This window comes from Lissotriton helveticus, chromosome 4_1 (genome assembly GCF_964261635.1).
Source record: "Lissotriton helveticus chromosome 4_1, aLisHel1.1, whole genome shotgun sequence".
Classification (NCBI taxonomy): domain Eukaryota; kingdom Metazoa; phylum Chordata; class Amphibia; order Caudata; family Salamandridae; genus Lissotriton; species Lissotriton helveticus.
Genome location: NC_136063.1, coordinates 620,339,497 through 620,356,219, shown reverse-complemented (window position 1 = coordinate 620,356,219; position 16,723 = coordinate 620,339,497). Strand labels below are relative to the sequence as shown.

The window sequence follows — 16,723 nt, the reverse complement described above, 5'->3', positions numbered from 1 at the left end:
ATCTGCATTTACAAGCGTGTTTTTCACCTGTATTTATTTGTAGTGTCAATCAAACTCCCTCTAGAGCTTCTCAAAAGTTTTAATTCTTGCCGGGCTCCAGATGCCCCTCAATTAAGAGATCCCAGGAGATTCCATTTTTAAACGCCTCCAAGTTCTGCAAGCCTCACAAAATGTTGGAGTCCCACAGTCGGGTCTCCAATGTAAGCTTGTCCTTTCAGCCCATCCTCCGGTTGGCAATTTGCCATATTATTACTAGCTTGTGTGTTTGACATGGACATGCCAAAGGAAAACTCCCTCTCCACACAACGCCCCAGTGTAACTCCTCTACCATGATACAAATCTGCTCTCACTGTTGAGTCGGTCTGGACAGCAAATTCCCAATCATTAACCATTACCAACTCGGAGGTCCATTATTATTTCCACAGCTTACGGAGAGCAATACTTCCCTTAATGCCAATCTGGTATGCTGCCTTTCCAAGTAAGGATCTCATTAAATTGTCCACTTTGGCAAAGTATGAATCTGGACTTTAGAAGGGGGTGCACTGAAATACACAAAGGAATCTGGGAAAACAATCATCTTATTATTTTGCTTCCCCACCCAGAAGTAAGATTTGGTGCCTCCACAAGTGTGCCATCTGCCTTAAAGCTGGAAAAACATGTCATCACATTTTCCTTTAGACAATCCTTCTTGTCAGAAGTTATTTACCCAGATATACAAACCCTTTCTGTATAAGCCTAAGTGGGCCTTGCCAGACCTCCGGTGGAGCTCATGAAGGATTTAAACCAGGTTATGTGTCAACTTCAGTATTTACCAAAGTGTTTAATGAGCCTCAGCATTCTAGGATTTGAATATTTAGGTTCTGCCAGATAGAGCAGGAAGTAAGTGTACTTCAAGAATATATCCTTTCTGTCCCAACGGAGGCCTCTGAGCAGTGCATACCCCAAAATCCAGTTTGCCAGTGGCTCAAGTGCCAGCACTAAGCCTGTGCAGAGTTTGCGGAACTCCGCTAAGTGACCCAAAAACTCTACTGCGCTATGTGGCGAAGTGCATTAGGTCGCTCCGTTCGCACTGATTTTTAGCGCCGGATGTTTGTCCCATGCTGGAAAATCAGCACAAATGGCACCATGCGCAGCTCAAGAGGGCTCTGCTTCTTTCTGCTACTCGAGTTGATGTTCTATTCGAGAGGCAGCTTCCTCAACGCGAACGAAGGTTTCACAATGTGAGCGGTAGTGACCATCCGCCACCGCCAGCATTAAGAAATCTCGCTGAGAGGTGGTCTGGAGTAAGATTTTCCTCGCTCACTCTAACAAACTTAACGTTGGCGAGCGAGGTAAAAATCCGTTCCACTATGTGGGAAGAACTCTGCAAACTCCACAAGCAGGGCAGAATTTCACGCCCAGGCCTAGCCAGTGCAAACAACAGGGAGAAAATGGGTCAGCCCTGCCTTGCCCCTCTTCCCAAAGAGAATTCCTTCTATAGATGACTTTGTTAACCCTAACTCTTTCTTTGGGTTCCTTAAGTGTTATCCAGGATACAGATCATGGGGCAAATCCGTTTTTCTTAGAATAGCAAGTAGGAAGGGTCACTTCAATGAGTTGAATGCTTTTTCAGAATCTAATGAGAGTATCACTACAGGTACTCTGATAATATGAGTAATATGTGCTTTCTGCAAGCACCGAAACAGTCTCCTAATATTATATCTAGGGGAGCAATAAGACATACATCCTAACTGGTCCAAGTGAATTATCTTATCTATGATTCAATATAAGTGACTGTTTTAAAAAAAAAATGTTTTAACTTCTATGTTTGGTACAGAGATCGGCCTATATGATGCGCATTCCTCAGGTAGCTTTCCCCTATTTATAAATCAGCACTATATGGCCAGGCTCAGGTCGAAAGAGAACATTCCCTCTTTTTGCAATTTATATAACATCTGGTGAGTAGGTTTCTTAACCTTATCAATCAGGCAGTTAATAACATCCACAGGGACTTCTTTGTGGGCCCGTGTTTTAAAGAACTTGAGATCCCTAATAACTTCCCCAACTTCATCCTGTATTATTACGTCTTCTACAGTATCTCTATCTTGTGTGAGAGTCTTTTATTATGATGGAGATATCATTCCATTCCTTCTGTATCCTCTGGTGCCAGGCCAAGTCCAGATTTATATAGCATCTCTATACAGTGTATAAATGCTCCAGCAAAAATTCAAGTAAGCATTTAAAGTGAACTGCATTTACCATAATGCTAAGGGATAAACTGTGCTGGGAGGTGAAGTAGTGTGCTCCCCCTTCATTTTGAAAAGGCTCCCTTGAGTCACCGAGCTGACAAGCTTCTGGAGATGCACCTGTACGCCAGAGAGAGGTACTGAGACCTGAGAGGATTGTGGTAGCTCTCTCAGCAACCCCAGAGGAATTCTGTTTTTATTTCGACTGATGACGTATAATATCCAGAAACATATGTGTCTAGCGATTCACAGCACCAACCTGCACCAACCTTAGTGAAACACTCCAACAGAAAATCAAGTAAGCATTTAAAGTGAACTGCATTTATCATAATGCTAAGGGGTGAACTGTACTGGGAGGTGAATCAGTGTGCTCCCACCCCCCTTCATTTTGCAAATGCTAGTTCCTCTCATGATGTCACTAACCTGGACAGTTGCTGAAGTAGGTGGGATCTATTGGGAACAATATTCCCAATCTTTTTTTAACATCATAAGAACAGTTCCCCTAACTTTTGTTAAAAAGCAACCGTCCCTGGGAAGTTAATGATGACCTTCAAGGAAGTGCGGGGATCTTATGTCTTGTGATGTTTAGGAAGACGAAAACGTCTAAAGAAACGACAAGCCTTCTCTGCAAGATGCCTGCTATCTGAAAGAAATGTCAATATGAGTAAATGGGTAATCTGCAAGTCTAAACGCTGATTTGAATTCAGTATAGGCTTTAATTGACAGAGCTGTTTGAGGATTCCTGGTGACAAAGATGTATTCTTTTTAATTGGGTGTTAGCAGCTGAGTTCTTTAGTGCTTCCTTATAAAGGAAACTTGGAAAACAGACTTGCGCTAGGTACAGTTTGATCGCATATTATTAAAAATATATATTCTGAAAGCAATTGTTTTATCTGAAAAAATAAGGACCAGCTTTATATACTGACGGGAGGCCCGTTTTGCGCCAGGGCAACGGGGTAAATGAATCCATCACCCTGATGGAGATGGCACCTGCCAGATTTAGAAATGACCGCCAAGCAGAAGGTTATTCCAAAAGCAAATCCTTTTTATAGGCCCAACAAACTCATGACTCACTGTCTGATACCCTTCAGATGTCGTGTGAGTTTTCAATTATTGGGAAGTTTCAAACCCATGCAGTGGAATTCTGTCCAACCCATACTTTTTTCATACTCAACCCTGACATCTATTTACAACAGCAAGGAACTGAAATGGGAAAAAAAGGTGTGCCACCATATGGCTGCATTGTGATGAGGGAAGTTGAGATGTACTGACTGTGAAATGAGAGATTTGAAAACTCCAAATGGGAAATCCAATACCTAGGTTTGAACATATACATAGAATACAATCAACTACAAAGCAAAATACATAGAAAAACTAGAGTATCAAATTCAATGTTACATGCTATCAGCTGTCATCCAAAAGCCACTATCTCCTTTCCAAAGAGGTGAATTCCGGAGAGCAAGAAGAAATTGTAGCAAAAGGGAGCATTATTTGCTACAACCACTGCCAGTGTCAAGATTAATGTAGATTTTTCGAGTTGTATGATGGAAAGTCTTAATTTTCATAAAGACACGGAGGCGAGTATTATGCTTTCTTATCTTGCCTTTATTATCACAGCAGCCAAGATAAGTAGAAAAAACTGCAGTTCCCGGGGGCCCAGGCAAACAACACTGGCCAATGGGAATGTCATAAAAACGATGTCTAACAACCAATCATGACTTAGTAATGTATAAAACGTCATATCTGACTGCACAGCTTTCTCTTTTCGCTGACGAGCAGCTCAGATAAAGTCAGAAAACAGTGGAACAATTACCAAAACGATAGAACAAGCCAAAGTCCAGGAGCAAAGTTCTTGGGCCATATTCATCCAGGAGAAGGTAGCAACAGGATTCGCTGTAGGGGACTCCAATCCGGACGGAGGAAATAACTGTTGAGAAGGAGACCAAAGCTGATGAACAGCAATACCCTTACGACGATGCAGGTGGCAGAGCCATATACGCTGAAGGGACGGAGAAAAACAGGTTAGCAGTGTAGGGTGGGATAATACTCGCCTCCGTGTCTTTAATAAAATTAAGACTTTCCGTCATAACAACTAGGAAAATCTACATCTTTAGTAATCAATATGCTTTAAACAAGCATAATAGGAGCCTCCGGTCTTGCCATGGATCTGAACTGATAGTCTGCCACTTTTGAAGAAATAACTTTAAACGTTCTCCTACAGGGGGAGGAGGAGAAAGAAATACCTTGTTGGTTGTTGTAGTTGGAGCGGAAGTTCTTTTGACCCGACCTCTGTATCCTCTGCCCCGCTGCGGATAGAATTGGGGCTTGTAATCCTGAGAATTGGAATGAGAAGAACCTCTGGAGCCTTGATTGTTGTAGGGGCGGCCGTAAGAGTGACCCCTGCCTCTGCCAGCCCTGCCAAAAACCCAGGGCAAGAAGACCTTCTTTAAAGACTGTTGAGCCTTGTCTAGAGAGGCGAGGGTGGAGACAAATCTGCTACGGTCTTTGACCAGAGAATCCCCAAAAAGAAGACCATTAGCTTTATTGCCTGGATCTTGAGTAGCTAGGTTGGCCAATTTGGGATCTAGTTTGTTAAGCAGCCCTTGACGGCGCTCATGCGTGATGGCAGCATTGGCATTGCCCAGAAGACAAAAGACGCGTTGAGCCCTAATCGAAACCTCGTCCGCTGAAAGATCGGAACCATCCAGCCGGGCTGATTCTGCAATATCAAAAATACGTGCCAAAGAACCTACCACGTCGAGAAGTTTATCTTGACAAGTGGACCAAGTCTTGTCAACACCCTTACGAGGGTCCTTGCCAAACTTGGAGAAAAAAGTAAGTAGAGTCTGGTCAATCGAAGGAGCCATGGCAATCTTCTCCGCCAAAGAGGGTTTAGGACATTCAGATTTGAGCCGTGACCTGACTGTGGTTTCTAAAGGAAGACGAAGTCTAGCTGAAATATATTCACCCACATGAGGGACAGGAAACCATTCAGTAGAATTGGGATGGCGTATGGAGGAGGGGTCGAACATCGGAACGCCTTCCGAGTCCATAACAGGTTCAAAAGTATAAGAATCAGACCTGAATTTTTTAGAAGGGGGGGAAGGAGGGTCAGTAATATCAAAAAAGGTCACAAAAGCCATCTGCGTCAGCCATGTCGTCATCAGTATCCAATATGGTGGAAATAACCAATTTCTTTGGTGCCTCTGTATGCTTAGATTTAAATTTCACGCTTGCCCTCGGAGCTCAATAACCCCTCCTTATTAGGAGGCCTGGGTGGCACTGTGTCCTCAATCAAACTCGAGGAAACCTTGCTAGTCACAAATGACGAAGATTTTGAAGCATGAGAGAGGAGCAGAGGAAACCACCTTTTTATGTCTGTTATCCCCCGCAGACTTGGCCAAGGCTTTGGACAGAAGACCTAACATAGAGTTTTCCATGCCTTTTGCCATACGTTTCATAGATACCTCAACTGCATTTTCAACAGAAGTATTAATAAACTTGTTTAGATCGTTCCTGAAGGCTTCACCTTCTTCATTCACTTCAATGCGCTCAGGAGAGCTGTCTAACTCCATAATAAAAGCCAGCAAACAAGCGTGGTAGGAAGGGGTTAACTGGTTACAGAAGGGAGGGAACGAAGCAGAAACACTCCCCAAAGGGGCGGGTCCTGAGGCAAGGTCGAGGAGAAACGCTCGGGAAGAGGAGGGGAAGGACCGGGACAGAATCGAAACTGAAGCGCTGTTATACCGAGGTAAGAATGCTCGGAGAACGCACTAAATAGCTGGGGAGCCTGACGGGAACGGTCAGAGGCAAAAGATACTGGCAATAGAGACCGTTGGAGTGCGAGCGGGGAACTGTGCCACAAGGGCGAACCAAGAGCCACGCGACTGCAGGGGGAAAACAGAGCGGGACGTGCAAAACGCGGTTGAGAACCGCCAGAAAGCAAAAGAAATAATCGCGCAGTAAGCAGTAACAATAAATATCAAAGTAAAATACAGTAAATACACATCAATGTAAACATTTAAATATCCAATATATAAGAGCACGAAGATAAAACACTTATCTGACTGTGAGCAGCAAGAAAAGAGGAAGCTGCGCAGTCAGATATGACGTTTTATACATTACTAAGTCATGATTGGTTGTTAGACATCGTTTTTATTACATTCCCATAGGCCAGTGTTGTTTGCCTGGGCCCCTGGGAACTGTCGTTTTTTCTACTTTTTCTACTGGCTGCAGTGATAATAAAGGCAAGATAAGAAAGCATAATAGGAGCCTCCGGTCTTGCCATAAAATTTTAGGAGCATGTGTGCAGTGTTTTAACACAAGTGCAGTGTTTTAACATGAGTGCAGTGTTTTAACACGAGTGCTGTGTTTTCATACTAGTGTGGGACCTTAAATAATAATCAATATCGAATACATTCATTAATTGCAACCATGGCCTTTCCATCCCCGCCTATTTTAGCGCTGAGAAAGCTGTCGAAAGGGCAAAACACATGTTGGCTACATCATGATCAATCATATGTAAAACTCAGCAATTTGTGGCAAGATATATCACAATGATGTAACAAACACTGAAATGCTCATACTTGTGAATAATTTGTATATGATATCCTTGGACAACTACAGAAGGCCTCTCTAAGGCACTATATTATGGTGAATACATGTTTTCTATCTTCTGAACAACCCTCAAACCAAAGATTTTTCTATGTGTAATAGTTTGTGTATATGATTGCTATCAATATTTAGGTTTGCAAAAATTTGGTTTGTTAGTAATGTAACTTATAGGACTATACTTATTGTGGGATAAAATACACTATTGTAAAGGTCATGTCAAAAGCATTGACAGGAACTGCTGTCACAGCAGTTCCTGTTAATGCTTTTTGCAGTATGGTTCAGGGCTCTGTAAAATTGATGGCGCCTTGCAACAAACTTTTTTTTTTCCAAAAAGAAACCCCCGGAGCCGGATTAAAAATAACAAAAAAGTAAGTTCTCCCCTCACCATCTGAGTCATTTCCCATGACGAGGGGGGCATTTTCTGTTTTTTTCTGTGTCGCACCACCAGGGTTTGGCTGGCAGTGATGGACAGTAAAAAACGACTATATATCCACCCATCCTAAATGGGCTGAGAAACATTTTACAAATCTGCGGAGTAGTCACCACCGTAGACAAACATGTGGTCCGCCTACATTTATATCGGGGGAAGATCACTGTGTTGCTGGGGAGGGGGTTCCCTCTCTGCTACCATCCAAATAAGGCCCTAAACTTCTACACATTTTGCAGCAGCCTACATTATACTGTGTGTATTACAATATAAGAATAATGACTTGCATATTCACAATGCTTTCAGTTGTAGGCTGAGACCTCTTGGTGCTATTGATATACATTTCCTACTGCCCCAACCAGGGTTCCATTCTGTGAATGTCTGGTTATCCACAAAGACATCTGCAGGGATCAAATTAACCAATCGAGCTCTCATAAGGAAAAAAGAGCACTTTTTCCACTGGTTGCTTTAACTTGCATTTATTATTTAATTGAAGGAGCGCATGCTATATATTTTTTTAAGTTCAAGTTTATTGAAACCAAATACAAAGAAAATTGCAGCAGGTGAGCATCATATAAGATAATATAAATATAAATATAAAAGCACACAATAAAGATGCATAAATAAGGAATCAATAAACAATAATGTCTGAAGCGCATGCTATATTTTATATTTGTTTACTGGAATGTAAATGGCCAACAAAACAGTTATACAATATTGCATTATTTTTAGCCATGTCCCAGATCTTGACTCCACATTGACTGACCCTGCCCCCATAGCAAATCACAGTTCTCATACTTTATTTATGCAATTCAACCACTGCGCATGGATGATTTAAGCTGATGCACCCATCTCTGACTCTCTTCTCTCTGGCATAACCAAGATAGTAGCTTGCCTGCTTGTATTTTTCCACAAATGACAGGCAGTTGTAGGTTTTTATGACCAATTTATCCTCTTAGAAGAGAGGAACAGCACACCACGTCCCTTGACAATCATCCCAGGTCAGTCCAGCCAGCAAATGACTGGAATCTAGAACCATTACCAAGCGAAGCCTCAACAACAATTCCAAAAAGTAAACTAAAGTTAAAGAGGAATTACAAAAATAATAAACAACGATCCACAATAAATGGAATATAAAACATATTCCCCCTTGCCCAAAAGCACATTTTATAAGAACCGTATGAAAACTACAGAGATTAATACCGCCCGCCCCTTCCCCCAAACCCGGCCCCACGCTCTAACCTGCACAGGCCGCGGCTGGTTAATCCTGGATGCCAAATCATGTAATATTTCCAAAATTCACAGGCAGCTGTAAGTTTTTATGATCTATTTATTCTCTTAGAAGAGAGGAATAGTACACACTATTCGTTGACGATCCTCCCCGGTCCAACTAGCAACAGACTGGAACCTAGTTCCATTACCAAACGACGCCTGAACAACGATTCCAAACAGAGAGGAATTACAATAATTATAAACAATGCCTTACAATAAACAGAATATAGCACAGCTCAATTACCTAGCTGGTGTACTCTTTGCTACATCCTATGGAAATGTGCTCTTGCTTCATATTTTACCAGTTTTTAAGTAAGTAAGTTTTTAATGTATCAAATGAATTAAAATCATTACAAATTCAGATATTGTAATATTATCTAAATTTCCCACATTTAAAGCAACATGATTTTTTTAAAAATACAAATGTCTTAACTTCTGGAAATTCATAGCAAGTTAAGACACGAAATAACATTTACAATTTATTAAGTTCTTGCTAGGAAAAGGGAAAAAAGCAGACAAGTTCTTTATATTCCTCTCTCCCTAATGCAATACAGTGAGAGATTTCCTTTGATATAATTTGAATCCACTCTGTTTCCAAATCTACTAGCTGCTGCCCACTATCTATTGCTGCTGCTTCTCTCATTCCACGCGACCCATGATGTCTGACATTGCTGGCCCATCATCACAGTGATTCAAACTTCATTTTCAATGCTGTTTTCGGGTCATAATCTGACTATGATCTGCATATCATGGTATTGGTTTTAGAGGGATTTAATTTTAGGTTATTTTGTAAAATCCCATTGTTACTACTTGCTTCTAGGCACTTTGCAAGGCCTGATCTCTTGAGGTCTGGCAGACTTTTTAAGGTGTTACCCGCACATCAGCAGCAGGTGAGTTTAAATGTTTTTATAAGTTTGAGGGCGGGCCAATGTATGCACTGAATAAGAGGGATACAGTGGTTGAAACTTTCAGAAAGCCAATATTTAGGGAGGAAGGTACTGACATGTCTAAAGGGAGATACACAATTTGTTTCCCGTCTCTGATATAGGGCTGCATCAATTATATAGTAGTGTTTTGTATTTGTGTTTCAGCAAAGCTTTATTTAGAAGATCATGGCCCATGGTATCAAAAGCTGATGAAAGGTCCAGTAGGAGAGGGCCATCACTCCATTTCAGTCTACCATGTTCTTGAGGTCCTTCCAAATTACAATTAATGCTGATTCAGTGTCTCTACCAGAACGGGCACCTGTTTGTTGGTCAGAGAGAGCTTATTTTTCCAAGAAAATCTTATATCTTTATGAATGCTATTTTCTCATTTAGTTTGGCCATAAATGACCCATTCAATATTAGTATGTCGTTTTTTAGGGCCTTGAAATATAGTACTTGCTTCTTCAGAGTTTGCTGCATAAAGCCCATTTTTAGTTTGCTGGGGGATTCCCCCAATGACAGTGATTTATTAATTATTGGTCATGTAGGTATGACTGCAGAGGTAGATTCATGATTGTTATTGAATATGTTTGGGGGTATCAAGGTCTCAGAGATACTGACACCCGTACCTTGCTGCAGCAGTCACAAGTGGAACACACAACAAACTGACTCAAGGCAAGAGGGGAGGGGTTAGAAAGGGAACACTGGGGAGTAGATCCTGTGAAGAGGCGTGGCTTCTATTAGTTAGTGGCCCTCTGTTGTTGAAATGGACCATGTACTTTTAATCTTTGATGGATACAAAAGGTTATCCTACCTGATTTGCTGACCCAAGGTTGTTGACAGCAGAGCATGAACTTTAAATGTACCCATTGCGAAATTGCAGAAGGGGAAATGAAGGAATTTGTTGACCGCAACTATCGGCCTGCCTACAAAAGAACCAAATAACAGTTAAAACCAGAATTTGACTATAGATAGACAGTGGTTATTCAACCATCTAACACAAAATTATGCCTGTATTTAATTAGTGCAATATCTGGTCCTTTCAAGCTGAATCTAATCCCGAGTTATCCATTATTCTCTCCGTTAGATCCATGGGGTTGGGATTCTCAAGAGGTAAGTAGTTTGAGCCTTGCATCAGACAACAGTGGCAGACTTGGAAATTTGGGGTCAGATTTACAAGCCCCTTGCGACATCTTTATGACACTGTTGCGTCACTTCTGTGACGCAGTGGCGTCGTAAATAATGCACCACGATGCGACATATTTACAAGTGACGCATCTAGGGAGATGCGTCACGTTGTAAAGCCCTGCCCTACATTAACCTGCACTAACAATCCGAGGAAGGAGGGTCAAAGGGAACTGAAGATTAAAGACTTTAACCTGGTTCACATCCCCAGATTAGCTATATGAAAAAACCAAAACGAACACAGGGAGTCTGTAGATACCAGCAAAATGGCTCAACTGCTACCACCCTTCAATGAGTGTGAACAGGGATGCCCTAGTCATCCTCCAGCAGCTAACACAAACCACAAAGAGCACCTAAAGTGTGAGAAACCACATCAGAGCTACATTCTAATAAAATGATCGACACGATCCATAACCATCTAGATGTGGATAACCATCAACTAGACTCAGTGATCAGTCCTATCATCTGGCTATTCCACTTGTGCATAGGCTGGTCCCTTGATCATCGAGACCACTTGCCGCACATTAATGGTACCGGATCTGGTCCACACAGAACTATGAATAGCCGTGTGATGGCTGATACTTGATGGTTGAAAGCAAAATTAGGAAAACATTGCAACATAAACAAAACTTCGTGATTTTAAAATAGGATGGTGCGTCCTCGAAAAATCCTATTTTAATGCCTATCAGGGCACACCCCCTAATTAAAAACTAGAACAGTGCAATTGACAGTGTGACCAAATAACTGTCAAATATATGGGCCAACATGTTTCTGCCTTATGTGCAAACCATCCGGCTTTCATCAGGACCTCTGCTCATACAAAGTTGCTACTGTTATTAATGTGAATAAATAAACATATTGCATTAAATCATAAATGTTGGTAACAATACAACCTGTACCAACTGCGAAACTCTACTCCTCCTTGTCAGTAGATGTAAAACAATCTGTGAGAGAAAATGTGTTCATTATTTCTGATGTATATATCAAACCCCAGTGCTCCCTAAAACCAAAATAGTGTATAATATCAAAATTCTTTTCTCACCTAAGTTGACAGGGGAAATGACCTCACCTCACCTGGACACAGCCCAGGACTAGGAGGCCCCGCACAATGGAAAAAGGTGCAGACAGACAGGTATAATGTATGCAGGAAGGGCATTCTGTCGCAAGGAAGCCTCATAAAAGTGACACAGTGAAATCTTCAAGATTTCACTGAGTCACTTTTACGACGCCACTGCGTCAAAACCTTGCGCCTGCTTGAAGCAGGCATAAGGAGTAACGCAGCATGTTAGGTATAAGCATTTCTAACCATTGCTGGAGTTGCATAGTGCTTGCCACACGACTCCAGCAATGCGCTGCTCTTACTCCGACAAGATGCGTCACGCATCCGTCTATCCTTGCGCCACGGTGGCCATGGTGTGCTGCATTGTAAATGCGGAGCCTCCATGGTGGCGCAAGGCTATTTTTCCATCACGCAAAATAACTGGTGCATCCCTGCTAATATGCAGGGATGCGCCAGTTATTGTAAATCTGCCCCCAGTTATTTTAAAAAGTCTCTTTAACAGTTTTTTTGTTCTTGTATCGGAAGTTATCAAACTGTTTTTATTTCGAAGTTTCCTCCACTAGATAAACTTTTCCACAGCAGAAAATAAACTATTGAAATATTGGGACCATCCAATCTAAACGCCCTTTCACTCAAGCCTTGTCCGCCCCTTAGACTAAATCAACAGTCTCACAATGTTTTGGGATTTTTCCCCAAGCACCCTTTTCTCTTTTCTCAATCTTGACCTCCATGCAAAATTAGGCTTACCTCAGAGTCTTTCAGCAAGAAGTATGTGACCTTTAAATGCAAAGAAATCCAGGCAAAACACTCCAAAGGAATCCAATACTGCTGCCTAATCCGGAAGCTCAAAAAATCGGCAGTTGGATGGGGCATAGGCTTCTTACAATAGTCTGAGGCCAAACACCTGCCTGAATCAGCTCTTAGGCCACATCCATCTCACTCATCTCTCTGGCCACACCCACCTGACTCCGTTCTCAAAATGACCACTGAGGCCTGACCAAGGAGCATAGCTTGACCAGCCCTGCTCTTACTGTACTGCTGTGCCTCAAGTCACCACGCACACATGTACAGCACACTTCTTTGTTTGACCTTGGTGTGTGCTTCGACTTTGCTGTGTCCTATGATTCCTTGTAACCTACCGCTGCTGCCATATTTCTGGCAGAGTGTGATCGGCGGGGTTGCAAAAACATGTGATAAGTTGGGGGAGGGGGTTGCAAGGTCCTGACAGGGGGCACGGGTCACCCTATGTCCAGCAATCTTTGTTAGAGTGTTTTTTTTCTTTTATGGACAGAGTATTGAATGAGCACAATTTTGATTGTGTATTGTTATGGTCATAATTTGACCAGTTGTCTTTTTAAGGAAGTTGGGGCCACATGTACGAAGCATTTTTGCAGTCGGAAACAGCAGATTGAGCCATTTCCAACCACATAAATGCTTTCACTTATGTACAAAACACAAATTTGTTTCTGTAACATGTTACCGAATCGCAATTTGTGTTCTTGATTTGGTATTTGGAAGGGGTGAGTTTAGGGTATCCCTTCTAAATACCGAATCAGAATTGCCTGTATGAATGCTTCACAACCGAATTACGGTCACAAACCATTCATATTTAACCAACTCCTTGAAGGAGATGGTAACCCATTCGAAATTGAGAAGGTGTCTCAGGGGACCCCTTCCCCTTTGAGAATGAAAAACAAGTATTTTTTAAGAGTATGCAGTGGTCCCACGGACCACTGCCTGCCCTTAAAAGATAAAACTGCAAAGTTTATTTTTTTCTTTTTAAACGCATCCCATTTTACTTTCAGGTAAATGGGTTGCATTTAAAAAAAGACTGCTTTATTATCAAGCAATCACAGACATGGTGGTCTGTTGACCTCAGCAGGCTACCATCCCTGTGATAACATTGATTCCTAATGGTTCGCAATTTGCGACCTGCCTCTTTATTATGCATGAAGTAGATCTATTTGCGGCCCACTAGGAATTGCGAATGAAACTCAAAAGGTTTCATACATGAGGAATACCGATTTCCTAATTGTGATTCGGAGAAAATTGTAATTAGGAAATTAGTATTGCTAATAATAGTACATCTAGCCCTTGGTCTCTATGGGCCCGATGTAGGTAAAACGCATTTACCGATTTTAAAATACCGATCCGTACCGAATCGGTATTTCAAAATCGGAAAATGATATGTAGGAAATAATCATCGGAAAAATACCGATTCGGTAGCATTCGGTATCGAGAGTCGATACGTACCGATTCGCCAACTACCGAATCGGTATAGGCCGGGTCGGACAAGTCCGAATCGGAAAAAAAAAATGCGGAACCAACCGAATCGGTAAACGCCGAATCGGAATAATAAATACGCCCCATGTGCCGAAAGGCCAATAGGAAGGCATTATACATTCCGAATCGGTATTTACCGAACACATTCGGAAAATACCGAATCGGAAAATACCGATTCGGAGAATGCCGTTTTGCCGAGCTGGTTGAGTGACACTGAAGACATCAGCCAATGAGCTGTAAGCACCCTCCCCCCAGGGTGTGGCAACCCAGGCAGGTGCAACTCATCAGAACATTCTGGAAAGCTGCATGAGTTGAGCAGACACAGAGAGAGCAGCATTGTGAGCAGGATCCCTGAGAGACATGGACACCAGCACAGAGAGCCAGAAGGCAGGGCGGAAGCGCAATCCTAAATTCAGCACCATGGAGCTACAAACTTTGGTGGAGGAGGTGGTGAGGGTGCACACCCAGCTATATGGCAGGCAGTCCCTGACTGTCCCGGAGAGCACCAAGAGGAGGCTGTGGCTCGACATCGGGGAGAAAGTCAATGCAGTTGGTGTCACCCACAGGAGCCTAGACGACCTCAAGAAGAGGTTTTATGACATCCGTGGCGTGACCAAGCGCAAACTGGCCGACCTGCACAAGCAGGCTGGACTCACTGGAGGAGGAACAAACCGTGCGCCACCCCTCACTCAGCTGGAGGAACTAGTGGCGACGACCATCGAGAGGGCCAGTGTCGTGGGCATTGGGGACCTGGATAGCTCATCCCGAGCTACAGCTACAGGTAAGAAGCATGCGCAACTTGACACACCATACCAGACACCTCCCCTACAGACCCAATGCACAGCCAAACCCCAGGCCAGTACAGCTAGCAACAGACATGAGCAATGCATCGTGCTAAATGTACTCAGCAAAAGTTACCAATAATGCCACAGCAGAAGCATGAGATAAATAACTGTAATACAGCATCAACGTGTTTGTAATGAGATGTGCAATGCTTTAATAGTTGTGACTGGAACACATTAGCACCCACTTGACAAATGCTTCTTTGTACCTAGGGGCACCATCAGGCGGGGGAGCAGCATCAGCTCCAGCACCAACAGCCAGTGCGGCAGTGGCAAGCACCAGTGCAGCAGCACAGGAGGAGGAGGACAACAGCTGTGCCCTGGCAAATGAGGAGGACACAGGACATTCCCTCACAACTCCACACTCCCCCCGACTGTCTCAGTCTCAGTCGCCCTCATTGGTATTCTCCCCGGACAACACACCACCACAGAGCCACCCTGCACCTGCCACTTCCCCGGCCCGGAGGAGAATAGTGGCTCCATTAGTCATCATGGAGGGGGCAGCGGGTCAGGCTCCTGCACAAGACCCCGTGACACCAGCGACACCAGAGCACACACAGCAGGGCAGCAGGATTCCACGTAGGCCACGTGCTACCAGCAGCCCAATACCAGCACCGGGAGGCAGCGTCTTCGCAGGGCTGGAGACCAGCATGGTCACAATTCAGAGGATGCAGGCGAAATCCATCCTGGCCTGCCATCGCCAGTTGCGCCTGCACAACCTGCAGATGGGTGAGATGACACAGGGCTTCAAGACCTTCGTTGACAGCAACAAGGACATAGCAACATCAATTGGCCGAATGACCACTGCCATCACCCAGCTCTGCACCAGGTTGGATGACCATGAGCTGAGTCGTCGCAGGGATGCAAGAGTCACGAACAGGTCACTCACCCGCCTTGCGGCTGCGACTGCCCAGTCATGCCAACGTGGGGCAAACATGGAGGCCAGCCTCACACAGTCCATGTCCGAGGTCACTAGGGGCATGGGCCGTATAACAACAGCCATGGAGACACTACTCATCTCCAACACCGCAGTGAATCCCGTCCTGGGCGAGGCTGGGGACAGCAGCAGCCGCAGCAGCCCGGCCAGCACTGCGTCAGAGCCGCGCCGGAGCACCAGACGCTCAGCTGAGGCTGCAGGGCATTCTGAAGGGGGTGAGGTTCATCCCAGTGGGCCTGCTAAGCGCAGCAAAAAATAGGACTGCCACTGCGGGTGAGGCAACCCGGACATTGGACATTCCTACCCCTTGTTGTTTAACTTTTCTTTTGTTGCACATCAGTGCAGTAACGTTGATGCAACATTATTAAATTTAATTTCTGAACACATACATTGACCTGTTTGTGCATCTGTACTCACTCAGAAATAGTTGTCTGTGATCTCCTGACGCCTGTATCTGCCGTCAGATGGTGCAGAGACTCCAGCAGGTAGTGGTAGTGGGACAGCATTGTCATCATCAGGGTCCTCGTAGTCGGATAACTCTACCTCAGTGCCTTTCCTGACTGCAAGGTTGTGCAACATTGCACACACAGCAATAATCTTGCAGCAGGTGATGGGGGTGTATTGTCTTGCACCTCCGCTCTTGTGCAGACATCTGAACCTGCTCTTCCAGATGCCAAAGGTCCTTTCCACTACGTTCCTCGTGCTTTTGTGTGCACGGTTGTACCTCCTTTGGCTGGGTGTTGAGGGGTTGAGGTAAGGTGTGAGAATGAACGAGCGTAGGGCATATGCACTGTCGCCTGGAAGGAGAAGGGGTAACATTACTCACATGCATACATGTATTACACACTGCAATTTTGGTAATGGGGGTCTGACACTGTGTCTTACCTAGGAGGTATCCTTCGCCAAATTCCCCTGCCATCAGCCGTGCATAAATCCCGCTACTCTGGAAGAT

General features: G+C 43.8%; 1 protein-coding gene across 1 annotated transcript; it reads left to right on the top strand.

The window, feature by feature from the left end:
• Positions 1–14,278: 14,278 nt before the first annotated feature.
• Positions 14,279–16,157, top strand: LOC144827262 (uncharacterized). The gene is made up of 2 exons (XM_078685645.1): positions 14,279–14,773; positions 15,048–16,157. Exons 1-2 carry the CDS (start codon positions 14,353–14,355, stop codon positions 16,028–16,030), a joined length of 1,404 nt encoding a protein of 467 aa, XP_078541771.1. The 5' UTR covers positions 14,279–14,352; the 3' UTR covers positions 16,031–16,157.
• Positions 16,158–16,723: the final 566 nt, after the last annotated feature.